Source organism: Rhinolophus hipposideros, assembly GCF_964194185.1.
Source record: "Rhinolophus hipposideros genome assembly, chromosome: 17".
Lineage (NCBI taxonomy): Eukaryota > Metazoa > Chordata > Mammalia > Chiroptera > Rhinolophidae > Rhinolophus > Rhinolophus hipposideros.
The window spans coordinates 22,702,472-22,730,000 of NC_138063.1; the positions used below are offsets into that span (position 1 = coordinate 22,702,472).

The 27,529-nt window shown below is 44.4% G+C and overlaps 1 protein-coding gene and 1 pseudogene across 4 annotated transcripts in view; both read right to left on the reverse strand.

Moving 5' to 3' along the window:
• The window catches only part of LOC308509890 (urea transporter 2), a 466,037-nt gene that overhangs the window by 5,206 nt on the left and 433,302 nt on the right, over positions 1-27,529 (reverse strand). Inside the window, exons 2-9 of one of the 3 annotated variants that reach the window (XM_081078413.1) lie at positions 19,460-19,515; positions 18,700-18,762; positions 12,208-12,364; positions 11,069-11,258; positions 8,524-8,652; positions 6,539-6,731; positions 3,676-3,823; positions 3,320-3,454 (exon numbers count right to left, since the gene is read on the reverse strand). In XM_081078413.1, coding sequence (XP_080934539.1) covers positions 3,320-3,454; positions 3,676-3,823; positions 6,539-6,731; positions 8,524-8,652; positions 11,069-11,258; positions 12,208-12,343 — 931 coding nt within the window. In that variant the 5' untranslated portion in view covers positions 12,344-12,364; positions 18,700-18,762; positions 19,460-19,515. The remainder of the gene's footprint in view (positions 1-3,319; positions 3,455-3,675; positions 3,824-6,538; positions 6,732-8,523; positions 8,653-11,068; positions 11,259-12,207; positions 12,365-18,699; positions 18,763-19,459; positions 19,516-27,529) is intronic. The other 2 variants (XM_081078412.1, XM_081078414.1) reach the window with 2 other exon arrangements.
• LOC308509891 (rho GDP-dissociation inhibitor 1-like) lies at positions 14,169-14,883 on the reverse strand (annotated as a pseudogene). Its single transcript has one exon. The product of its transcript is annotated as a rho GDP-dissociation inhibitor 1-like (transcript).

The following is a 27,529-nucleotide window of genomic DNA, read 5'->3' on the forward strand; positions in this document are numbered from 1 at the left end:
GGCCCTGCTCTCTTGAGTACTATCTCTTTCATGACACTTCCTCTGAGCACCTGAGACCTTATTGCTATTTCTCTCCTATAAATACCTTCCAAGGCATAATCTTGGCACTCAAGTCTCATACTATTATGCTGTTTCAAACTGATCTCCAACTTCACACAGATTTTCCCTCCACAGTAAGATTATCAGACTATCTAATGGCAGCTGCCCATCAACAAGCCTTGCTGAGTTGGACTGGAAAAGCCTTCATCAGAGGTGAAATCCTGCACACCATGGTTTGAAGGTGATGACCCTGACAGGGCTCTGAGTAGCCGAGGGAGAGAAAAGCCCCTGGAGCGCTGAAGGGAAGACTGGATTTCTGCTCATCACAGACAATGTCTCTCCCAACAGACCACCATGCGTGAGTCCTACTATGATAACCCAATCATGAGGAAGAGATACAAAAATGTGTTTACAGTTTGCACTTATAACATGATGAAAGTGAGGAATTCCTTATCCTAAGCAGTTTCTGGTTTAGAGGCAGAGAAGGCAGCATTGCCAAGTTCTACCAGAATTTCCCAAGTTTTCCTCCTGATAAAGCCACATGAACCAATAAAAGAGCACCTCTGTAATAAACATCCGTCATTTATTTACCTTGGCTGACGTGGTTGGTTTTTAGTTTGGCAGTATCAAGGTGATGTGGGCAAGCTGAAACTTGCTGTGGCATTTTACCTGTGAGATTTGCTTAACAAGAGGGGTTGGAGGTCTGTCTTAAAATTTTATGTCCAAAGATGAAAAACACTTATAGGACTCAGTGTGGATGAAATGGGCACTCTTACATGCTGTCGGTGGCAGGGGAAACTGGTATGGCCTTGTGGGGTGATTTTGGCATCTACTGAAATTAAAATTGGCAGAGCTTGGATTTTGGCACCAGTGTCTGGGCTCTTGACTGATCAATATATTGCCTTAACGATTATACTAAATTAGTAAACAAAATCTAATCTACCCAAAGAAAGGTTGGCATAGTCTCCAAATGGTCCCCAGAATAAAGGTCCCCAAAGATGTCCATGTCCTAATTCCCAGAACCTGTGACTATGTTACCTTACATGGCAAAAGGGACTTTGTAGAGGAGATTAAGTTAAAAATCTTGAGATGGGGAGATTATCCTGGATTATTCAAGTGGGCCCAATGTAATCACAAAGTCCTTATAAGAGGGAGGCAAAAAAGTTCTATCCAGGGAGTAGGATGGAGATTTAGCACCATCTGCTTTATACTATTCCATACTGATTGAATTTTTGTTTGTTTTTTTCTTGTACAATAAGGCTGTACTACTTCTATAATAAAGAAAATAATGAAGATATTCCCGCTTTGGGGAAATACATTTGCAAATGCCTTTGGCTTCTTCCCTTTCCATGGTCTATCAAGACCTCATCAACTACTCTTGTGACCAAAACATTCTGCTTGAGCTTTAAGGATGTGCTCAGGCTGTCCCCATGCTGGTCCACACCATCCTCCCCAACAACTAGACATCCTCCTCTTAGTTTTTAGGACTTATAGAAATGTCACCTTCTCTAGGAGGTGCTTCTTGGTGATTCTGAACTGTAACGTTCACCCAAGAATCTTGTACTGTAGATGTCTCCTGGTTCAGCTGTAAACACGGTACAGTCTCCCTTGGGTTCTCCCCCCCCCCCTCTCTCTCTGTCTCTCTGTCTCTCTCTCTCTCAGCTTCTGCCCTTGACTATAACACTCTGTGTGCAGGAACTACCTGGGATATAAAGCTTCTAAATCACTAGCTCTTCCCAGTACTATCTGGGTGGTATCACAAGTATTTAATATGTATTTGCTGCTACTGCCAACCCAGAAAAACAAAGATATGCACTCCAAATGAAGGTGTGAAACCTCAAACTAACCTCAGAATAAAGATTCTAACCCAGCTGAGCTCAGGTGGCCATATAATCTGTCTGTAGCTTTCTCTTTTGCCCTAAGCTTGTGAGCAAATATGGGAAAATGAGCAAAACGTTTTGACAGGGCTATTAGATGAAATAGCTGTGTAACGACAAAGAAATTGGCAAAATGACATATAAGTGGCAAAACCACAGTAACTTGAGTTTTGTTAATCTTGCTACAGCTTTGGAAAATCAAAATTGAATGAGGCCTTAGAAATCCGTGGTCCCCTCCCACCTCTTGCCCAATGTAAGGATCCATTCTAAATCCTGTCTGATATGTGGTCCACCATTTTAATAATGGTTTAGATACCATGGATTAATTAATCTGTGATAAACTGACTCTAGAGAAATATTTCCATTAGATTAGAAGTAATTTCTGCACATTTCACTATCCTTCCACTCCTTTGTCCCTCAGGGAGTGTCATTTCCTTCACTCTAGCACATTATGTTAAATGCTCTTACTTGTATTGAATTAGGGACACAGACGCTATGGGAAAATAAGCATCCCCTTAGAATGACTTGAGAAATCCATTAGCTTTTCAAATCCAAGTCACTAGAGGCATGTTTTTAACTAATGCATGAAAGCTACTAAAGGGAAGCAGAGTAGTGTAATGTGCATAACTCTGGAGGTTGTTAGAGTCTGCGTTTACATTTACCCCTAATTGACTGCATGCTTTTCAGCACACCACTTTATCTTCCTAGACTTAGTACCCCGACAGTAAAATGAGAAGGATGGATGGAGATCTCCAGAACCCCTTCTAGTGCCTACAGGCTGGGTCGGCACTAGAATACTGGAGTCAGAAGGATGAATACAACAGTTCTCAAAATGCCACCCCCAGAGCAATAGCACCAGCCCTAGTTGGCATTTGGTTAGAAATGCAAACTCCTTCCTCCACTGCTAACAGCGAATCTGGGTGTGGAGATGGGCCCAGCAATCTGCATTTTAACAAGCCTTCCAGGTAATTTGAGGTACACTCAAGTCTGAGGACAGTTGGATTAATGTGATTCTCAAAGGACCGCATGGAATCCTACCTGATTCATCAGGGGAAATGGCTCTGTATTTAGCTTGGGGCTATTTTCTTTGAGTTTCTTGGATCAAATGATTCGCATGAAGAACACAGGACAAGTTGAGTTCCTATCCCCTAACATACACTTATTGTAAAATGGGTAACAATGCCCCAGGCTCCCCTGTTGTCTCCATAACCACTGAGAGAGGCAGAGCTGACTTGAATACTTGCAGAGAGGGGATGTCACTTCTCCTGGTCACACGCTTAGATAGCAGGGGCCCTGCACTTGAACGCTGGCCCTAGGTTCTCACACAGTCCTCTCTTACTGTTTGTCCTGGATTTTGATCCCGGGGTCACAAGCTACCCTCCCACAGATAACTGGATACTCACCGCAGGCGAGTGCCAGGAGGTGGGTTTGCCAGGTGAGTGCCATGAACATCCCTCCAACTGCGATGCAGGCCAGAGAGCTGTTGAAACCCCACAATCCAAAGTAGATGTCCTCAAAAGGAGCCGAAATACTGAGAGCTGTTAGGTAAGACAGGAGGAGTCAAAGCTGCGGATAAAAGGCAGGATGATCTGGAAGGAGCCTGGGGGTGGTAGAAGCATCTGAGAATTCCCAATGGCCCCTTTGGGGACCATTTAGGAAAGAGGGAACCTCAAGAAAAGGTCTGGAGTCTAGAAGATGCTTGAGACAATGCATGGGGCAGAGGAGGTGCTCAATACTTGGTAACCCATCTTCTGCTTACCTGCTATCATCCCCAGCAACGATCCGATGGCAGCGTGCAGACACATGAGGGGGGAGGACAGTAGGATGGCGCATAAGAAAATGCCCCCTGTCCATGGATTGTAACAACCATATATTTGACCAACACCCACAGGCAGGGATTTCAATAACTGCAAAAATGATTTAGGAAATAAAGACATTAAAACAATTAGACAGAAACCTATAGGACACCCGCAAACATATACAAAGTAATATTCTTTAGCATATCTTATCTTTCAAGATCAGTGTTACTAATTTAAAAAATTCTCTCTCTCTCTTTCCAGAAACATCTCAGTCATTTTTCTGCTTTATCCCCAGAGATACACCAGCCCATTGCTGGTGCACGTGGAGCCTGCCTTCTCCAAACTCCCCCTTACTCACTGGCTCTCCTCTTTGTGCTGACACTGGGCCTTGGTAGCTGATAAGCTCCCAGTGTGGCATCACTGCCCCCACTGTGAGGCTCTGCCACACTTCCCAGTAAGGATGGCAAGGACCACAGCTTACACGTCTATTGTTTTCAACTGTCCATCAGTGCCGGGTGCAATCCATCCAAGCATCTCTACAGTCCAGAGAGAGATGCTCACTCCCATGCAATTTGGTGGTTAAGGCTAGGGCCAGAGACCTGAAGTCAGGTTGTCTTAGCCTCCGTTCAGAAGCAATTATCGGCAGGTTTGAGAATTAGGACCCTATTTACACTTCCTTTGTTAATGAGAACATGTATTAATTTAAACCAAGTTCAACCTTAGCTTATTACAGTTATCAACAATAGTCAGTCCTCAAAACACAAGAATACATGTAAATGTCACAATTCTATTTCTGGCTGAGACCTGAAGTCAGCTAATGTGTTCACAGAATGGCAGCTCTCAGGAAGGTACAAGGTTTCATTCGAGTGATAAAAATGATAATTCTTTATAACAATGCTTCTGGTAGGGTCAGGATAGGCACAGTTAGCCATGTTAGTTCCTTTTAGACCAACAGCATTTATTGAAAGATGCCTTCCCACCTCCTATCTTGCTCCTTCTACCTTCTCCAGGTCATATATGGACCTTTTTGGCAACGACCTTTGGGAGGCAGTGACTCTGATAAAGGGAGGCCCCGCTTTGGCACGAGGAAGGGTCCTCTCCCTTCATGCATTCAGCTGCATCTAATGCTGGCTTCCAGATGCTGGCTTGGTTCTTGCTCAGTGCATAGGACCATCCTGTGAGTTTGAGTCTACCCTCAGAGGGGCCTAAGTTCTTCCAGCCATTCTGCATCATCATATTTACACACGATCATTTCCTGTTTCTTCTAGACTAGGGAATTTGACATGGCACGTCCAGCCGAACTCTCTTTCAGGTCACTGGGGAGGTGGGGAGTTGGGTGAGATGGGAAAGAAGTGTGCTAATGTTGGGGTGGTAGTTCAGAAGGAGGAGAAAGACAAGATCCTCACTTGCCCAGATCAACACTGTCCAATAGAGCTTTTGGTGATGGAATATTCTGTATCTGTGCTGTCCAACACATATGGCTATTGAGCTCCTGAAATGTGGCTTGTGAGGCTAAGGGACGAAAGTGTAAATATTCATTTAAATTAATTTTACATTTAAATTAAAATAGCCACATGGGAGCTAATAGCTACTGTATTGGACAGTACAGTTTTAGACAGATCAATGAATACTATTTTATAGTAATTTTCCATGGGGAGTTATAACAAATTTTTGGTTTTCCTTCTGAGTTGTTCCCAAATACTCCCATTCATTTTCTGGGCAAGAAGCTAAAGAGAAGACTACTTGAGCTCCTCACATGTTTTGATCTCTCAGCAAAGAGGACAGCGGAAGGTATTTTATAACCTGGTAGTGGGAAAACCAGTCTTTTGCCCGTTAGAAAAGGTAACGTTTCTTTGGTTTTCTTCTGTTTTCAAGTGTTCTCTTGTTTTTAATAAGCAAGAAACCTTAATTTGGTTTCCTGATTATTAAAAACAATAGGAAGAGCTGGAACTGGACTTGGGTTAACTAGGTTTTAAAAATGGCATTCTCTCTATGAACATCTGTAAAGAGCAGTTCTCACACTCTGGCCCACATTGCAATTACTGGGGGAGCTTGTTAATAAAGATTCCCAGACCATATCCCCAGAGATTATGACAAGGTGCTTGTATTGACATTTTATAAACCATGTTTCTGATGCCTACCAAAGCTTGAGAACCCTGAATTATTTTACATGTTCATGAGATTGACCATAAGCAAAAGCAGAACAGAGAGGTTCTATGCTGAGATATAACAGTAAGCAGCAAGTTCTTTGGATTGGAGGAAGGAGGTCATGGAGGACTTAGTCCTAGGCTGGAGGCGCCTACCTCAATGGCTGGCCCCCATCACACCCACCCCAACAAGGGCCATTTTTTAAAAAATCATCTCTTATTTAGTAACTCTTTTTTTTTTTTCAATTGGGAAACAGCTATGGTCATTGGTTACGTATTACTTTCATGCTACAATGACGTAGTTGACCCTTTTAAAGAGGGTGTAGCTCACAGTGGCCCATGCAGGGATTGAATCCCTGGTGTTAGCAGCACTACACTCCAACTAACCCATCAACGGCCAATTTTGCAGCAGCATTTCTGACTTCCAGTGGAGCTATACTTTGGAGTTAGCACTGCAGATCTTAGGAGAAGAGAGGGAACAGTTAGCTCTGACCAAATAGTCATTTAAAAAACTCCCTTAGAGCCCAAAGCTTTGGAGTAGAAACAATGCTTTAGCTGACAAGACAAAGAGAGCAAGGCTTCCCTGGAGCTGAGTCTCTGTAAGTCTCTGATGCCCAGGAGGACACTGGGTGTCTTCCAGAGCCTGGAGGGAAGGTGAGGAGACAGTGTACCTTACCTGTAGGCCACTGAGTTCGGGCCAGGTGACATTGGGAACGGAGCTTATAGGTTTGATGACTTTGCTTGGGAAGAATGGACTGTAACATCCCGTGGCGGAAAGGTACATGGACAACACCATGTTGAAAGGCAGGGTGAAGACAGGGAGGTCCCATTTGCAGAATATGGAGCTCAATGCACTTGTGAAAAGTGGACTAAAAACAACAGCAGATCAGAATGGAAGAATACGCATGTGACAAGCCATGTTGACAAACCAAATCTCTGTACGAACTACGGAGATCTCACAAGTACGTCCCTGAAGTGCTATGATGAAAAACTTTTCACAGAAAAAAAAAAAATGAACCAGCTCATAAACAAACAACTCTTCAAAATCCAAACACACTTGGGATAAATCCTGTTATAGAGAAAATAATTCTTACATCAAGTCAAAAATTAACTCCTAGTCTATTTGACGTTTGAAAAATTATACTCTGGGGTTGCTCACAGTGAGCTATAAATCTAGGTTTCTAAAACATTTGGAAGTATTTAAGACATTTGAAATAAAACACTGTCTACGCAGCTAAAGCCCCCTGTGTAATGCGCTTGATCTTACTCGCATGTCCCTCCCTCCCCACCAGAGGCAACCATGATCTTCAACCTGTCTATCATTTCCACCAGTCTGCAGTGTATCTATTTTTGTAAAAGAGAAACAATTGTCCAAGGGAGGATGCAGGTGGTGTTGGCTGGAGGAAAAAGGTCTTAAACTCAGTGGGGCAAAGTTTTAAGTCCTGGAGCAGTGGATGCACTGTGTGAGCTTGGGCACGGCACTATTCCTGTTTCCTTGTCTGTAAGCTGGGGAATCGGAGTAGGTGGTCTCTGGGCCCCTTTGGCGCGCTCATTTGTCGACTCATTCAAAGAGCCATGACTTTAAGATCAGAATTCTGAATTTCTTGGATTGTGGAAGGGGGTGTGGTGAACACCCACAGGCAACACCTCCTGTCCTTGAGCCTGTTCTTTAGAGCAGGCCGTAAGTTACCTCCTGAGCAGGTTGGCTGCTGACAGGTTCCCTTCCATACACCTGCGCGTGCAGCCAGGGTGGGCGGCCTTCCTGCAGACACTGTCCATAGTGGGCTATTCTTCTCACTTGTGTGGATATTAGTGTTTTATATTCTAAATATGCTATAAGAAGAAGGAAATGTTTGCTCCCAAGAAATGGTTTAAGACAGTGTCAAATAGAAACTAGTTTGGAGAATTCAGGTTAAAAAAAATTTTTTTTGAAAAAAAAGATTTTGAATTCAGTAAAGAATTTTTTTGTCACTCTGCCATGGTGCTGATGTCATTCCTTAGTAAAGAATGTTTTCAAAGGGAATGGGGCAGGGGACTTCACAGAGGCACAGTGGTTCTCAAAGTGGGATCCCTGGGTCAGCCATATCAGCATTACTTGGGAACTTGTTAGAAATGCAAATTCTCAGATCCCACCCAAGATGGAATGAATCAGAAACCCTGGGGGAGGGAGCAGCAGTCTGTGTTTCAACCTGCAGGTTAAAGACCAACTGATGTAGAGAGTGGTTCTAATTTTGGTTGTACTTTAGACCCCCGTGGGAGCCTTTCAATCTCCCAATGGCCAGGCAACATCCCTAACCAAGACCAATTAGATCAGAATCTTGGGGGCAGGGGAAAGGTGTGTATGGAGGGCCATCTGCAGCAGTGTCTTTTAATACTTCCTGTTTCCAATAGACATAACCCAAATCTAAATTTTAGAAAATAATTTTTCTAAAAGGAGTGTTATAAACATAAATAAAGTTGACCATTTAACCATTTTAAAGTGTGCAGTTCAGTGGCAATGAATTTATTCATGTCGTTGTACAACCACTACCACCATTTATTCATGGAACATGTTTCATCTTGCAAAACTGAAACTCTGTACCCATTAAACAGTAACTCCCCATTCCCTCCTCCCCCCCCATACATTTTTAAAAGGCAATTTAAAAATCAGATCCAACTTACCAAGTCATGGACATAACAGATACGGGGAATAAGAGCCACCAGAAATAGTCTCCCTTCTGTGAAAACACAGCCATGAGTATTCCCACCAGGGTGGCGTTGTAGCCGTGGAGCCCCGCTGCAATTGCTGACCTGTGGGTGAGAGGCACACAGCTTGGACATTTCCCGGTGGACACTGGCTGGACTTGCACATACGTGACACTTGTACGTGTACATTCCAGATCATAGTCACATTAGAGAATGAGATTATATATAGAAATTTATTTCAAAGTCTATAGATGCCAAATACTAATAAAAACATGACAAAATAGAATAGACATAAGAAAAATACAAACGTGCATATAGAACAACCCCCTACAGGGGCATCACAGCTAAAGATATAATTCCAGCATCTAGGAGAGAAAGGAAAACCCGCAAGGCAACTGGTTCTGCTTCCTTTTAGCCTTTCCTTTGGGAAGTTATTATTTCTTTTAAATCATTAACGGCCTCTGACTTGAAGAGAGCTTTCAGATGAAACTGTTTCCGAAGTGTGATTTTCTTGGTAAGAGATGTAAGATTCTTGAAATGTAAATTCACTTTCATAGTGTCTTTGATCTTATAAACATTCATCTTCCAACTTAGCATATATTTTCATCTTCCTGTGCTTCCATTTTGTTGTCTCCAAATATGTATTTCCAAGTTATTGTAAAGAAAAACAATTTCTTATCTTTTATTTGGCAAGACACTCCATATAATTAGGTGCATATTTAGCACCTAATTTTTTCTTGGGTTCTTTTTTTTGCTTCTCAGCATTTAACCTCACCTCTAAAAGTTGTCTTATCGATAAGTTTCTACTCCTGGCCAAAATGGTTCCTATGACATAATTGGGAATGAGAAGCACCAAGTGAGAAATGGAACAATTTTTATAGAATGAGCCGCAAGGTTGACAAGCCAGGCTCCTAAGGGCTCTGAGAGTTGGCAACATCTAGCACAATGAAGGGCCTGGCATTTAAGGTCAAAGTTCACAGGGGCCATGGGTGTGAAAATGATGAAGTGAGTGCGTGAGGTTGAATGCAGGGCCTGAAGGGGAGGTGATACAGCCAGTGAGCCTCACTGCAGGGTAGAGGATGGCGTGAGAGCTTTTTCTTGGCTTGTTTTTAACCAGAGCAGCAGGCACCAGTGCAACAGCAAGATGACGTCACTTCGTGGAGAGAACATTAGAGGTGGGACTCCCTGGTTAAAAATCCTTTGTCTACCCTAAAGAATACTTCGGGCGATGTGGGTTGTGATGCAATTTGTACTGGTTTAACCAGCAAGTGACAATGCGCTTCAGAAACTGGGTCTATACACGAGGCCAGCGGAAAGCTAACGCAAAGACTTATCCTCTCAACAACTGACTGTCAGAATTAATGCTGGAGTTTGATCAACACATTTAATGGCAATGTCTACAAATTATGGAATGCCATGATGAAAGCAACAAGAAGATGTGTATTCACTTAAAGCAGAGGATTGCTATTTTAATGCAGTCTTAGGACTGAGGAAAATAAAAAGAGATTTGAAAATGAGCACACGGGAATATGGCTTGTCTTTCACCTGATAAGGAAAATGGGTCAACTTTCACTGGAGCAAAGCAACGAAGGAATATTTGGTATGCTACAGTCCTGGACCATACCTCCAAAGTGGAATGACCATTTCTTGACGTGCACTGGAATAGGGTTTAACCTAAGATACACAAGCACTCTCTACAGAGAACAAATGAGGCTCCTCGGACCTGAAGGGAAACAGCAGTGCTGACTCTCCCCAGATGAATCTCCTTAGGCAATTCACAGTAAGAGTTACGCGAGCTTAATTCTGTAAGGACAATCCACTGGGGATTATGCATTGTTCCTGCACACTTGGAAGACTGGCAGCCTCCCTGAAGGAACTGGTTAGTCAGAAGCCTTCTACATCCCTGGTGGGAGTCAGCTCATCACTTCTTCAATGACAGATCAGTCTATAAAGTACACGCTATTTCTAACCTGACAGCATAGTTCAGAAGATAGACTAACACTACTTAAGTCAGAACTCGCTAACTTGGAATTTGTGGTTACTCATCTCTCTAGAAGCTGAACTAACCTTTATACTGTCTATGAAGAATGGATTTACTAATCAAATCATGGAAACAAAATATAATGGGGATCGGTAAGTCAATAAGACTTTTCATGAACTCACACATTTTTGCTCAAACAAAATGCTGATAAGAAATAATTGATCACTATTAAAGATCCCTTTAGAACAACTCCTGGGAATCATTTACAGCTTAGCTCTAGTTACCTGAGCTAAGGTAACTGGCAGCTCATACACTGCCATGAGAGTCTGGCATTATTCAGACTGGCCACTTATTCAGGTACCATGAATAAGAGGTTATAAATGATACTCTGACCTTTCACTAAAAGCAAATATAAAATGTTCTGTGGAATAAAGGTTGTTTCTCTGGGAAGGGTGGGGTTTTGTTAGTACTGCTCAAAGTCACTGGTTGGCTCCTGTGTTCTTAGAAATGAGAAGAGCAGGCTTGGATGAATGTGCTTACCTGTCCTGACTGAGCAACAGGGCTGTCATGGTGGAGACCACTGTGGCCACATAGCCATTGAGAGCCAACCAGGGGCTCTGGATCAGGAGTCCCACCAGAATCAGGATTCCACTGATGGGGTTATTGACAAACACCACTTGGGATATGCCACGAAGAACCCAGTCGATGAACTGGAGCACCTGGGGTTTGTCTGGAAGATATGAGACAGGCAGAGCTAAGGAAGCGGCAAGGTAAATGGTGCCCCTTCCCAAGGTTAGGGCCCCCTGGAGCAGAACCATCAAAATCCCCTCTGATGAAAGTGAAATTTGTTTTTTGTTATATTCTTTGAAGCTTTTTTTTCTCTAACCCTTTTTCCCTTGAGTGGCATCCAGATTCTTTATGCTCAACCCACATTGTCCCTACGAGAACCTAAGTTCTGGAAAAGCCTCAAATGTACTTATTTACCATGCTTACAAGTACACACTCTTAAGCCAAATAAATGAATCAGCAATAGTAAAATTTCAGATTTTAAGTACTGACACTATAAGATGGAGCCAGTTGCCTTCCTCTGATATGAGCAGGGCCCTGGCTCAGAGTGCTGTCTCCAGAAAAAAATTTGAGGGGCAGCCTGATGGTTCATTTGGTTAGAGTGTGAGCACTGAACAACGGGCTTGCCGGTTCGAGTCCCACATGGGCTGGTGAGCTGCACCCTCCACAACTAGACTGAAGACAATGAGCTGCTGCTGAGCTTCCAGAGGGGTGGCCGGATGTCTCAGTTAGTTAGAGCGTGAACTCTCAACAACAAGGTTGCCAGTTCAATTCCCGCATGGGACGGTGGGCTGTGCCCCCTGCAACTGAAGATTGAAAATGGCGATTGGACTTGGAGCTGAGCTGTGCCCTCCACAACTAGATTGAAGGACAGTGACTTGGAGCTGATGGGCCCTGGAGAAACACACTGTTCCCCAATATTCCCCAATAAAATTTATATTAAAAAAAAAGGTTTGAAGAGTCTTCCAAGTTAGAAGATAAAAAGTTAAAACATGGAGAGGAAAGAGATAGAAAGTAGGTGAATATAACTAAAGCTATGAGTGGAAGAACCAGCCAACCATTTCTCCCAAAGCCATTTGTCCCACGTCTGCAAAGAATGGAAGTATAAATACCTTTAATCCAGTTGGTATATTCTCTCATATCACCGGTGACATAGCCAAGTGCTTTGGGGAGACACCTTCTCCCTCGACACGGTGAAATCTGGCTTTCACCCCGGTCTACTTTAACGATAGTGGGGCTATCCTCCATGCCTAGCTCTCCCTCTGGCACCTTGAGGAAACAACAGAGCTCATGAATACCCTAATATTCCAGACTGTCCAGCATCGGGCCTGGTCATAGTAGCTACAGAGGATGAGTTTAAAGACACTTCATCTGGACCATAACATCCCACTGTACTAAGAAAGCACCATTTTCCTCTTGAAATATAGTCATGGAACTTATGGTCCAAACCCAAATTCCATGCTACTTTTGCCATGACTATCATTAATGCTACCCCAAGAAGGTGCTGGTTTTTAATTTCATAAATTTCAGTTTCTAATTCAACATGCATTTACGAGCACCTGCACTCAGAGATCTCATTCAGCCTAGTGGAAAAAATGGAAAAGCAGTTCATTTCAACACAGTGGGTCAAATAATACCTCAGAAAGATCTAACATCGCATGATTAAGCTTTATGTTGTCAATTAAGGGAGCCAGGCATCAGGTTACAAAATGACACTAATGCAGATCAATTGGCCACTTTCCAAGATAAGCAGGCTTTTAAATTATTTTTTACAAAACAAGGTTTTATGTTTTTTTAAAAGTCTGAAAGGGAAGAAAAATTTAAAAAACAGTTTGTTTGTGTCAACACAGTCTAAGAGCCCTTCATACACACTCTCCAAGGCAGATTGCTTGAATATGTCCTCATACCAGCTCTAATCCATCTTTTGGAGAAAAAATATGATATAATATCAGACCGGATCTTATACTAATTTTTGCTCCAAAAGACGCATTAGTGCTGATGGTCCACTATGTCTTATTTTCGGGGAAACACGGTATCAGGCAACTGCCTCAGATATTCTTTTTTTTTTTTTCCTTCAGGGAAGTTTACTTCCTGGTCAGAAAAGGAGAAGCAGGGATAGCCTTCTGTACGGTCCAGCCCAGGCCCGACCGGGATGGGAGGGGACAGCTCTGACTGTGCACGTTTGGTCCCAGGGTTGTCCTGGCTGGCTATGGGGAAGGTCTGCAGGGGATGGTGGCACCAAGCCTATGGGCAGAGACGGCAAGCCAGTGGGCTCAGAGGACGGCACATGTGGAGGCCAGGCATGCCACTCCAGGCTGGTGGGCCCAGGTGGGACAAGCAAGGCTCAGCTGCTGGCTTTGTCTGCCAAGAGCTCTCTATTGGGGCCATGGCCTCTGGGTGTGGGTGCTGCTCACTGGGACAGACAAGGCAGAGGCGTGAGGACTCCCAGCGTCCCAGATGGGACTGGAGGCAACTTGAGTTTTGACATTTTGGCGTCCCCCAAGCCCCTACAGCTGTCCCCGCAGCCCTGGCTGGGGAAGGGGGAGGGGGCTGGCCAGGCCCTGGCAGGCCAGGGAGCAACAGCAGCAGCAGTGTCCCACTACCCTGGGCCACCGGGACTGCGGGTGGGGCAGGGACTGGGGAGACCACATGCTCGTGCAGTCACAGGGCTAGAGGTTAGTGACGGGCCCAGGACACATTCTGAATGTTAAGGCATCATGGTTAGACAATGACAGCGACAGATGAACTGACCAGGGAGGGGTGACAGCTGGAGGATGACCTACCCACGAGGCCCTGCATTGTGCACCCTACCCCGACCCCACAGGGGGAGATGAGGAGAATGAGGGCAACTGAAAAGGCCTTGGGGGACCTAAGCACCCCTGAGACCCCATTCAATGCGCCACTCCCTTGGAAAAGCCAGGGCCTCAGATAGGATTAGAACAGGTGGGGAGACGGGGGACCTAGAGGGACCAGCGGGGAGGCGGAGCCCTGGGCTGTGGCCTCTCTGCCCCACAGCACAGGCTGAAGCAGCAGTGACACTAGACCACCCCGGAGGCTGGGGCCTACGCGCTGGGAAGGGCCAGGAGGCAGCCCCGGGGGAAACACAGCAGCGTGGGCAAGGGGCTCTGTCAGGACTTTGGTATGGCGTTGGGTGGGGCGCGAACATCCCTCCGTCCATCGCCAGCCCTGCCTGCCTCCCAGGCTGGGCTCAGTCCTTCCACTCCTTTGTGATGGTGAGGTTCCCTCCCAGGACAGATGGTCAGTTTTGTCGGTGTCTGTGTAGCAGGCCTTGATGTTGTGGGGGCCACGAGCCAGCATGCCCTTGGGTGCCTCCTCCATGGGGGTCAGGAACTCGTATTCCTCCGCCCGGGGCCCAAAGCTCCCACCACGTAGTCGGTCTTGACGCCTTTCCGGTATGTGTGCTGGACGCATGTTGTGCTGGACACGACCTCTCTGTTCACCGGGAAAGAGATCTTTATCGGTACTCCACACGCTCCTTCAGCACAAATGACTGCTTCGTGAAGCTCTCCTGGTCTCCTGTCAGGTCTAGCGACACACCTGGGTCAGGCGGGTCACAACAACGCTGGGGACGCTGGGGTCGGCTGAGACTGCCCCCTGGCCCAGCAGGGCCTCCGTGAACTTGCGCAGGCTCGCGTCGTCCTTGTCCAGCTCCTGGATCTCCTGGATGGTCTTCTGGGCCGGGGGCTTGTAGTTGACCGACTGCTCACCCTCCTCGTTGTGGCTGCAGCCTGCGCCAGCTGCTCAGCTGTGGGTTCCTGCTTTGCCATGCTCACCTCCAGCGGGCTCGGGGTCCCCTGGAGGCTCCACCGCGCTGGGCGCGCGCTCCCTCCCACGCGAAATGACGGAACGTTGGTGCCCCGCCCGTGCGCGCCCTGCCAGCCACTTCCAGGGTCCCCTCAAGTCTTCTTTATTTTTGGAATTCGTTATTTAAATGTTTTTAAATAGGCAAAAATAACATTACACATAGGTGTAGAAACTGGGAAAGGTGGAAGTAGATCAAGCTGTTGAAAACCAAAGAGTTGTAATCTAAGAGTTGTACAGCATAAGAATGTATAGGGCATGATTTTAGTAAACATGCTTCAGGAAAATACTAACAACATAACCATGACTTGTCTTCACTATGAGACTCTTCACTGCTCTTAAGTGTGTAATAGCACCAGCATCACCAGTAGGGTGCTCTGTAGACAAAAATGGTCTCATGGTGACCATGGTAGACACAAAAGAAGAACACCAACGATATAATCCCAGAGGTAGGCAAAGGGAGAAAGACAATGGCACGCTGAGCATGCAAGAAAAGCCAAGAGCACAGCCAGGTGATTGTGAAGTAGGGGAACGCCAAAACCATCAGACCCTAGAATGCATAATTGTGGAATGTTGAAGCCACAGGCACTTAAGAAAGGACCAGGGAAATACCCCAAGTCCCTGCACAAAAACCCAGCTTACCTCACTAGGCCATGCTGTCAGTAACTGTGAATAAGAGGTTTTCATAGCTATTTTTGGCCCCATCATCCTCCATTCACCATAACCAACAAATAGCTATTATTGGATAATAAAGCTAACTTAAAGCTAAACCTTTTCTTTTTTCAATCCTCCCTTTAGTTCTGCCTTCTATTAATTGTAGTATGGAAATCAATGGGAGTAACTGACTTTTTATTAAGTAACAATTGCACTTTAATTGTTTTATTTTACTGCTTAACTAACTGCCTTGCTTTTAAACAATGGGGAACCTTTCATCATGACACTAAGTAGAAGATATTTATGGAACGCATTCTACACTAAGCTCATTTTGTCTTGGCAAAATCATGTTAGACGTTAGCATTTATGAGACTCCTCCTGCACCTCTGCATTAAGACATTCTTAAATTGAAAACTGCTGGTGGTCAGGAGCCAAAGCTAAGTCTATATGAAGCTCACAGGCCCCACAGTTAAACATGTAAAACTGAATTATTAAATAATTATGAAAAAATTGCCTTTTATTTCATAATCTAGATGGTAGCTATCATTTATTTTCAAATATCTTCCTCTTTAAATCTCATAACTGAAATATTGGTTGATTAACCCCTTCCTCAGCTGTCGTGACTCATTTTCAAAGCCATGCCAACTTATCAGAATCATCAGGCTTCAGCCCAGAATGACAAGCTCAGGTATAACCGCCTAGAGTTGTTTTAAGTGAGCAAATCAGCTTCTACAGAGGCAGCATTGAATGAAGACATTAAAGTGGCATTTTCCATTAAGTAAAGCAATAACTAGGTATATGGGTTGTTCCAGGGTGAACAAATTCATGTTCTCAAAATTTCCAGCCTATGTTTATTTATTTTAGAGGGATTTAAATATACTGTCACTGCAGAGATTTTGGAGATACAGATACGAAGCTTGGTATTACAACTGGCCTTACGTGACTTGAAACCTGAATGACCTGAGTTCCCTGTGGAGCTACTCAAAGTGAAACAAAGACTGAACTTTTTTGGTTTGAATCTCTAGCCCAACAGAAAGAAGGCTCATTGCCATTTGTCTCTCCAGTATCCACATACTGGGATGGGTGGATGTATTTCTTTAGGGAACTTTAAGAACCCACACATCCTAATCGGGAGGGCGATACAAAGTAATGGATTGGGGACCTTCTACTGATGCTCAAACTTCTCAAGTCCAATGAAGCAGGCCATTAAATATCAACAACAACAACAACAACAAAAAAAAAACAGGACAAGAAAACAAAAGAATGAAACCTAATGAAAGAGAAGCAGGATAAGTAAAAAACCCCAGACTACTTTTTTCTAGCTTTTTTCGTGGTTATCAAAACTCTGCAGCTCAATCCAGCATCTAAACCAAGATGTGTGCCATGTGATTTTTCTGGACCAAGTTTTTAAAACTTCCATTGCATCCAAAGATATAATTCTTCCTTCAGAAATTCCAGAAAAGTTGTGTATGTGGTATTTATTCTTTTCTCCCCCTTTTATTTAATTTTTACTTTTTTCTACTGGCATGGTTTGAAACCTGAGAACTTACACTTTACTAGAGTGACTCAGAACAATCCACAATTTTGGAAAATATTACTGTCATGTCTTAGAAAAAATTGTGTATGTGTGTGTATCTGTGGTTAAACTATCTAGCTAGGTAAGTACAAAAATGATGTGTCTGTGGGTTATCTAAATTTTTGTTTGATAAAGAACAACCTTAAGAAGCCCAATGGTAAGACTCTCATCTTACACACAGTTAAAAAAGAAAAAGAAAGAAAAGAGGAAGAAAGAAGAAAGAGACAAGTAGGATTGTCACATTTCCTCAGAGTATATGTTTACTGCTTCTGCTCCTGCATGGTTCCTGCCTTTCCCCCAAATCACACACATCTTGGAGAACCACATCCTTGAACTTAAATTAACATCAGTATTTTCATAGAGACAGAAAAAACTGAGAGCTAGGTGGCGTGTTAGAGAGCACATAGTTCAAGCCTTCATTTTATAGAAAACTGAGGTTCAGAGTGGGAACTTTGCAAGTTCCCTCAGCAGTCAGCCCTATGGAATTGGTAAGCCCTGGTGGCTCTGTCTTCCAGTCGGGAGCACATTAATGCTGCCCAAGATTCTAGTCAAGTCAACAGTGTATGAGCAGCTTCTGAATGCAGTCTGCAGTAGGTGCTAGGTCTCAGTGATACACTGAACACAGGCTGTCTCCATGGTTGCCTTGAAAGAAGTCTGAGAAGGGGGTTGAACTATGCGTACGACAAAGGATTTGGCCATCCCCAGTTTCACCCTGTGCCCTTTCTGGAAGCAGTGACTGCTCTGACAAAGAAACATTTTCCTGTGTCTCAAAGTAAGCCTCATTTTCCCGTATTACTGACACATCCATAACAAGGCCTATGTGTGCTGAACTTAACATCCCTAGATTATCTGGAAGCTGCTTTTTGGCAGGAGTCAGAAAATACTTTTAATAGCCCAGATCACTATTGAAACAAAACAATGCCCATCATTTTAATACAAGGCAATATCAAAATGTCAATTCAACCCACATTTCCTATTTTATTGAACAAAATAAAACCCATTGTATTGTCAGCATGTATTAGAAATTAGTATAATTGGAGAGACCTGAAAGTCTTCAATTTTCTACGTCTCAAGTATATAGATACTTCTAGAAGTACCTCATAGATACTGCTGGTTTAACTCCAGACCACTGCAATAAAATGATTATCACAATAAAGCAAGTCACATGAATTTTTGGGTTCCTAGGGCCTACAGAAATTATGTTTCTATCATACTGTAGTCTATTAAATGTGCAATAGCATTATGTCTAAAAACAAACTACACACCTTGATTAAAAATATTTTATTGCTAAAAAATGCTAACAATGATCTGAGCCTTTGGCGAGTTTATTTAATCTATTTTCTGGTGGAGAGTTTATGTTCACTTTGTAAAAAAAAAAAAAAAAAAAAATCCCATAATATACAATAAAGAATAGTGCAATAAAATGAGTATGTCTGTATCACTTTAAAAAATAATGCAAAGTTTTGGACATGGATATAGAAGAAAGCATTTAAACATTCATGCTCCATCCTATTAAAGAGATTTTTGAGACTGACATTTATTTGGTACTTACAACAATCTTTATTTTAGGTAGTTTTTGTTTTAAATAGTGGGAGATGTTCAGTTTTCTTTAAAGCTGTAATCAGAAACAAAACGCTGTCAGTTATTCTTGTCTCCTAATTAAAATACTTCTCTCCTCGGAACACACCACTCCTAGAAGCCTTGAGGTCTGAATTCCACATTAGAAAGTACAGCTACAAAGAACCTGGCAAATTTGCGCTGCCAGTGTGCCTGATGAGTTCTCCTGATGGGTGAGCACACTCCCTTCAGCATGACAGCACACACAGAAACATCCACAAAACCACAGTAGGAAAGAGCCATGGACAGTACCCCCCTTTTTTTGGAGTCATATTGATATGTCTCCAGGTTTACTTAATAATTTAAAGAACACAACCTGAAACTCCTGTACAGTGTTGAAGAACTCAGAGTCGTTTAGCACGTCCAGTAGACACCTTGTTGAAAACCCTCTTCCACACAGAGGTCAGGTGCTGCTCCCACCCTGCCTCAGAAATCATAAACAAAGACATCACTTTCAAGCTTCCAGGAAGAAGCCTGTGGCTTTTGGGAAATTGCTTTCTAATCTCCCAGAACGCTGACTTTGCTGCTTCTGCTTAGTTCCGACCATCTGAAACATTTCTCCATTAAAACAAAAAACAAAACAAAAACAAAAACAAAAAAAAGAAAAGGGAAAAAGAACAAAAATTAAAGAAGACAAGCCCCCCCACCCCAACCATGAACAGTTGGAAATGAAGAGAAATGAGGGGGGTACTCACACTGCAGCTGGCTTCCTGGTGGCAGAAGGCACTGGCTGATAAAGGCCGGCTGGGCTCTGCTGAAAGGGAGGGTGTTTAGGAGGAGGCAGTGCTGGGAGGGAGGCACCTAACAGTTTTATACTCAGAACCCCACTCTGCATATCCGTGCACTTGGCTCTCTCCTCCCACTTCAGGCACCAGTGCCAAAGCATTGCTGAGAAACTGGTCCCCTGTCCTCTACCTGATGTCTCTTTCTTTCTCTCTGTTCCTGATTCGGTGCTAACAGCTTTCCATCCTTTTCATGTTGTTCCGAGGTCTTTGACCAGTGATAATCCTACTCAAATTCATCTTTTTCTGATTTATGCTGTCTCCTGTCGCTCCTACCCTCACCCTGAAATATTTTTTGGAAGATTTGTAACTGAAAAGGATCAACAGAGTGTCACTTTAAAAACCAAGGGGCGTAAGTGTCTAACTATTACATTGTTTTGTACACCTGAAACTAAGGGGAAAAGAAAAAAAGGCGGGAAAAAAACCCCCAATGATTGGAACCATAAAAATGAAAAACAAATAAAAAACCAACGGGCAGGTTGCTATGCAATAGACTCTGGAGCTAAGTGGCTGTTCCCGGGGGAAGTTTTTTCTCTTAGACTTGACACAGCTTCTGCACAGGTGTAAGAATCCAGCAAGGTCCCAAGGGGTGTGGTGCGAGGGTGGGGAGAACAAGAGATAGACAATTTGTTTTCTGGGAACCCAGCTACCTTTTCCCCCAGTGAGAACAAAAATATTAATATAAGTGTTTCCCTGGAATGTCCTTCCATCTACAAGAGAACCTCAGGACAAATTCTGCTGCCGTTTAAAAGTCCAGAAGCAAACATTCCATAGCAGAGGAATGTAAAATTCAAGTGAAAAATCCATTTCTTCCTCATTCTTCCTGTCAGTATTGTGGCATGTTCTGTTACGGTAGAACTCTAACTCAGGTGCACTTCATGAACACAGGATTAAGAAGAAAAAACCCCAAACCCACAGAAAACTGTGCAGAGCTCATCAGTCGTTCCTCTGGCCTCCTGCCCACCTGGATGAGCTGATAGCCCTTGTCAGTGGTCAGCAAAGTGCTGGCAACTCTCTGGCTCCACCCCCTGGACACCCGCCAAACCACAGGGTTTCTTCTTGGGGACTCCTGGCCTCCAGGTGTGTGTGTGTGTGTGTGTGTGTGTGTGTGTGTGTGTGTGTGTGTCCTGAGAGGGAGACCAAGATTAGAATTTTGAGATTCAGGCATATCTCCCTCCAACATTTTTTTTTCCTAAGGAGAAAAACTCCTAGGGTTACCCTAAAAGAGAAAAATGAATCAGAAGAGGATTATTTGAAGGCCTAGTATAGGAATGAAAGGAATCACATGACTGTTTCTATAAGTTCCTTATGCGAGTGGGCTACAATCCTTCAGAGTAATAATAATCATAATGATAGTCATTCAATGATAAGAATTGCACAAATGGTTGATCATTCACTCTGTGCAAATGAGAAATCCAAATTTGCACCGTCTGATTGGTCCCCATAGCATCGTCCTGATGGGTCGGAATTGCACATCCTGATTGGTCGGTGAAGATGCCAATGAGGATATAGTTGCAAACTCTGCTTGGACGTGGCAGGTCTCAGCCCATTGGTCCAAAAACGATTCAAAAAACTCCTTTATAAGAGTTGGCTCAGCGGCAGCAACACAGTGCCGGAGGCTTGGCAGCCCAGTCTGTGGCTTTTCCCTGACATGCTTGTGTGAGAGAGGCCCCTGGTAAAGAATGGCTGCTAACTCTGATTATAAATTTGGGCCCAGTTAACCACAAGGAGTCTTTTTGACAGGTATATTCTTTTTCAAGGTCAAAAAGAGAAAGCTCAAGAAAACCTAGGTCCCGACCCTAAACCCCAGGAAAAGCAGAACTCCAGAGCCATGCAAATGCGCATTCTGTCTCTCTACCCACAACCTCCCCAGGTAGGCTGTGTAATTTCCAGGTCCTGTGGGTAATAAATATTTATCAAAGTTTCCTCATGGTTATTGTTGAAGGGTGTCTTGCGACTGTTACAACCACCACAAGGGTCTAGCCACAACACTGGTTATTGATAAGCTGAAACCAGCACAAACCACCACCAACACATATTTATAGACCTTGTCCTGAAGTCACCTCAACACCCATGAAGCCTTCTGCTTCAGTGGCCCTGGTCAGGGGCTGAGGGTATGTATTAAGTCTCAAGTTTTCTTGGCAGAACAATCTCCTCCCCCACCCTTCCTCCCTGGCCTCTCCTGGTCCCTATAAAGCCACACCTCATCAAACCTTATGTGCTGCTCACAAAATACAGCCTTGTACATGGTACAAGGCAGTGTGAAGTATGTGGGATTCTGAGTTAGACAGACCTGAGTTTGAAACCGACCTTTTTCCTTACTACCTGTGTCCCTTGCCTAAGCTCTCTTTAGGTATGTTACTCACCCTCTCTGAATATTAGATTCCTCATTGTGAAATGGGGTAAGTTTACTTCCTTCATAAGGTCATGGTGAAGTCTGGCACTGATGCATGTAAAGCTATGGACTTGACAAAAGAGGTGCCACCATTTTGACATCTGCATCTCTCAGTCAGTGTTGGTTTGTCCTTGAGGATTGCTGTAAGGGTCCCTTCTCCCAGCGTGAGCCAGGGGAAAAGCTTTTTTCTGGCTCTGACATCAGAAGGCATATAGTTATGAGCAGGGAGACAAGTATTCGGCAAGAACCCTGAACGAGGTAGTTGGGTGATCAAACTCACCAAGTTTTTATACTGCAAGATCGCAAAATGCCAGGGTCTGCTGCTGCCAAGTTGCTGTGGCTTTAGAAAGAGCTCCCACGCTGGAGATCAGAGGGACAATTGGGCACCCAATAAAGAGTGCATACATGGATTCTTTGGTATTTTAAAACAGTCCTAAATGCACAATTCAATGACTTTTTCTCAGTTCTTTCTCCAGCACCTCCTGGTATCATTTACAGAGTATCATTTCCCTAGTGTTTAATCCCTGACGTTGTTTTCCGTTCTGTCTCCCCTGAGTGTTTCCCAGTGCTTCTCCTTGTGTGTCTCTCCACTTTCCTTATTCTCTGAACTCATCTTCCACCGCTCTGTCTGGCTCAATCACAAGAGAATATATGTAGAGCTTTTCTCCTTTTGGAGCTTCTCCATAAATTTTTGGCCCCTAGAAAGTTCTCTCTCCTCTCTCCCTACCCACTCTCTCCACATTCATACCCAGCTTTCGTTCCTCCTCTATTTGGCTTTCCCAGCTGACTCCTCTCCATGTTTGCACTCCTGGGAGCTGAAAGCAATTTATGTCCATATTCCTCATTGCATATGGGGACTGCAACAACTCTGGCATTATCTATTATTTTTTATTTATTTATTTATTTATTTTTTGCGAAGGCCCACCTAGGCTGGAAGATCTTGGATGGCAAAGTCAGAATCTAATATGCCTCTATATTCATAACAGATCTCTTTCTTTCCAGAGAGGTTTTGAGGAAGTTCATAAAATATTTGTAAGAGGAGATAAGAAGTAGGGGAAGACAAGGGGAAGAAGGGGGAACAAAACTATGGATAATGACATGATTTTAATATTTTCTACAATGTCTTGCACTTGTCAATCTTTCTAACTACGTATTGTTTGACTCAGAAATCATCCCAACTCTGTTTCACTCTGATTGCTGCTTGATAGTGACCTAGCTATAAGCAGTTTCACTTTACGAATCATTTGTGTCACAAATGCAGCTGGGCAGGGCCCTCACTCAGGGATTCTACAGGAGAGAACTGCTGCAGAGGGCTCTTCTGCATCCTGCATCCTGAGCAGCCCTTTTCTAAACGGAAGAGAATGTGCTAAAGAAAAAACATTCTCATTCTTCTCTTTCTGTCCTCTGAACCCCCATAAAGACAGAAGCAAAGACAGCGAGTCTGGAACAGAGTGTTTCTCGGCAGTGTGTTCTGAGCCCACAACGTTTAGTTTGGTAAACAGTCAGACAAAAAGGCACCAGATGACAGTCCAAACTCCCACTGACCCAGAAAGCCACTCGGTGGTGGGTGGTGGTGGTGGGGTGGAGGGGGCACCCTTTGTGGTAAGAATTCCCTAGCTGTGGAGCCAAGAGCCAAGCAGGCACACAAATCTCTTTCTCAAATGTCTCTCTCAGACCTCTACCGCCTGCCCTTGCCAAGGCACGATGGAGACAGGTGATGCCAGGAGGCACTGCGGTGCCTCCATTTTTAGCTCTTAAACGCAGTTGTGCAATTGTTCAACTCTATTTAATAGCTAGTGGTTCTCTTGCACATGGCAGAAGGGCGAGGGAAACTCCATCCCACCTCGGACTTTTATCAGATGACCACACGCATCACATTCTTTCCAGCCTTTAAATTAAATGCAGGACAGGGTAAGGCCCATCATGTAGGTCTCTGGTGTCCACAACCTGAAGGTGTGCAGGTTGTACACTGCACAAATGTACTCTAAGGGTGCGCCATTAACATCCTCGCCCTTCATAACCATAAATTGCATTTAAACCAGATCCCCGGGAGGTTTGCATGCACATTAAAATTTGAAAAGCAACACTCTCAAGCATTCCTTTCCTTGAGACTTAGTGAAAAGGGATGGATTCATGCCCTTGGAGTGGTGACAGCGTGCAAATTCCAGTGTCTTGGTTGGAGACACCATGGTGAGTCCAAGTGAGTCATAATTGCATTCCAGTTGGCAGCGTGGAGCACACTGTCACACATCGGCCGGTGGCAGTGCTCTAGGCAAAGCGTCATCATCCCATTAGATTCCATCAAGCCACCCCAGCAGGTCCCACCCTCAGCACAGAGCTAATGGCATTACGTAGGCTTGGTGGTGCCTTACAGCCCTCAGTCATCAGGACAGATTATCGCAGATCACGAAAGGTTGCTGCTTGCACGTACAGGGGCAGGCCTCCTCCTGCCCAGGGAGTCTGGCAGTGGATCCTATGATCTAGTCAGAGGCCTCTGCCTCCTGCCCACCCACAGGACGGACACTCCCTGTATTGCAGGAGCAACTCCCGCACCAGGGACTCGGGGATTTTCCTAAGTGCTTTCCTGGGTGAGCTCCACCCCTTGGTTCTCCATCATGGATTCCTTGGCCTTTTGACCCTAGGACCCCTGCAATGATTCCCCCCACCCCACGCTGGTATACAACTCCTTTGGCCCAAAGCTAAAACACCCTGGGTGGAACTGTACTTTCTATAGCCCACACAATTTAGCGCTAAAAGAGTTTGGGTACTATCAGTGGTGTCTGGAGTAGGCAGACAAGGCTTTACTGAAGAAATGGGCATCTTAAGGCCCTTAATTAACATTTGAATAGGATGTAGTGCAGGCAGGAAAAGAGGGAACAGCCTTTCAGGAAGAAACGTTAGTGTCAGTGGAGAGGAGCATGGTATATTTGTGGGCTGTGAACAGCTTTGTGATTGCACTGGAGGGTGTGTGTTGTGAGTCATGGCCCATCAATCCAGCCCCCACTTGGGTTCCCAAGGAAAGCAATGCTTCTTCATGTGTGCATACGACGTCTCAATTGACAACCCTTTGATTTTGCTTCCTGGTGATACGGTACACCAACCAGGCATTGAGCCCCTACCAAAAATCAGCATCAAAGAAAGTATAGGGAAGAAAAATACTATAGTATAAAAGAAAAGATGGAACTACGAACCTCTATGGCCATTTAAAAAGAGCAAAATTATGCTCTCAGCTTTAAATATGGACAATGTGGGGTTGAGTATATTGGGGTCCCTTGTATAAAGTATATATACATTCAAATAATAACTATAATGAACTGCAAGCAAACATTAAACACAAGTTTTACTTGCCTTCTAATATTTGAAAGGAGTAAGCAAAATTTACCTGCTTTCTATTTCCCATGTGTCTATTTCTCTGTAATGATAGGAAGTTTCAAACACTTTCCACTAGTCAAAACCTCCTTAAATGTGGCAGACGCTTGAAAACTATAGCTGAGGAAGGTGCTTCTCTCACTAAGAAGCAGTTTGAAAAGCAGAGTCAACTTGAAATTTCTGTTTGTTACCCCCTCTTCTCTCCATCCAGTTAAAATCCAAAGCTCTGCCTGCTTTCAGATCAAATAAATGCTACCAGCAAATAAGAAGCGATTGTTGTCCCTTTAGGAAAGTCATGAGACACTTGGCAAGTCACTAGTATTGTTTTGGAAGTTCTCAATAACTTGGAGCTTCTCTGGAAGTGACAGTGTTAGAAAGACTCTGAAGGCTCTGCCCAGCTTGGGGGCTTCTTATAGCTCTGCTAACAAAGAAGACAGTTTTCTTGCCAAACAAGTTGATGTCTGAGACTTACAGGAAGGGATGAGGCATTGGAAAATGACAGGTGGGAACTAGAAAGGCAGCACTGAGACCTGAAGAAAAGACGAGGACGGCAGACCACTGATTAGGTTTGCAGTGTGTCTACAAGCCAGATAAATAAACAGCTATAGCTCGAAAGTCCCTGGTGATCAGGAGCGATTGAAATTCTGTGGATAGAGCAGTGTGACGATGACAGCAGCATTTAGGGAGATTATCTGAGAGTGGTTCATGGGGTGGTTTGAAGACCAAAGCAGGGAGGTCCGCTCACGGTGCCTACAGCAGGGCAGTCCCAAGGGGAAAGGCTGCATGAGAGTGTTGGGGAGGAAAAAGAGATCCCGCTAGGCATGGGGTGAAGGACAGGAGAATCAAAAAGGGCACCAAGTGTTGGTGAGGAGGTGGAGCAACCAGAACTCACATACACTGCTGGTGGAAACGGACGTGGAGATGCCCACTTCAGAAAACTGTCTGGCAGTATCTACGAGAGTGATATCGGCACACCCTACAGCCCAGCAGTGTTTTCCTAAGAATGTATGCATATAAAAGAAATGCATGTATACAATCACACCAAAAGACATACATCATAGCATTCAAGTCAGGGCTACTCGTAACAGCTCTAAGTGGGAAATCTAACCATCTATCAACAGTAGAGTGGATAAAAAATTATTTATTGGCACCACAAGAGAATGGATGACCTACAATGCCATGCAATAGTATGAATGCAAATTACAATGTTGAGCTAAAGAAGCCAGACACAATACTTCATTGATACGAAGTTCAAAAACAGGCTAGACTGAGAGAAACCAGGATATGAATCACCATTGAAAGGGGGCACCAGGGGGACTTCTGGGGTGGCGATAGTGTTCTGCGTCTTGACAGGATGCTTGCTGGTTACCTGAGTTGTGTTTGTTTGTGAAAATTCACTAGGCTGTATACTTATAATGAGTACACTTCACTAAAAATTATGAAATGACAATATGAAGTAGAATAAAGGTCATGGAGGAAAGGTTGTGACACTGTATTCGAGGTGTCTGGATGGGCAGGTGGAAATGCCCAGGACACAGTTGGAGATGAAGGACTCCTGTCTGGGCAAGGATTCAGGGCTGGAGACACTGAATTTGGGACTGTTTACCCAGAAGTGACAGGGAAGATAAGAACATGGGCGTGTCTTCTGGGACGGTAGGGGAGCAATTAGAAGTAGCTTTGGTCCCTGTTAGGAGGCAGCAGGAGGTGGAGGGGTGAGCAGAGGCACTCCTTAGAAGTCTAGGCAGCAGCGCCTGCACTAGAACCCTCCATGGGCCTCTGCCAGCCATGATTTGTCTCTCGGGGGATGGAGGGCAGATGCTCCTCAGTCCCTTCAGGTGGCATCATCTTTCCTTTGAAATCTGAAGACGCAGAGAGTTGGCGAGGTGAACTCTCCCAGGCTGGTGAGTGGCAGAGTGAGGCACCAGCCCAGCCAACTGCCTCCAGGGCGCGTGGTGCCTTTGACACAACAGCTGCCAATAGCAGAGGGCATTGAGGCACCTGGGCAGGCCCTAGGGAAGGGACTTGAAGGTCAGCCTGAGGGGGTGGTAGGAAACGTGCTGCCCAGTACTCTTTCCTGGAACAGAGGGAGCTCTCAAGATAAAGGAGGAATGTGCTAGAATCTTTGCACATACACGTCAGCTTTTGGTCCTATCACCTCATGTGGGCTGCTGGGCTTGTGCTGCTCCTGTAAGCACGTTAGGTCACAAGGTTAGGGTGCC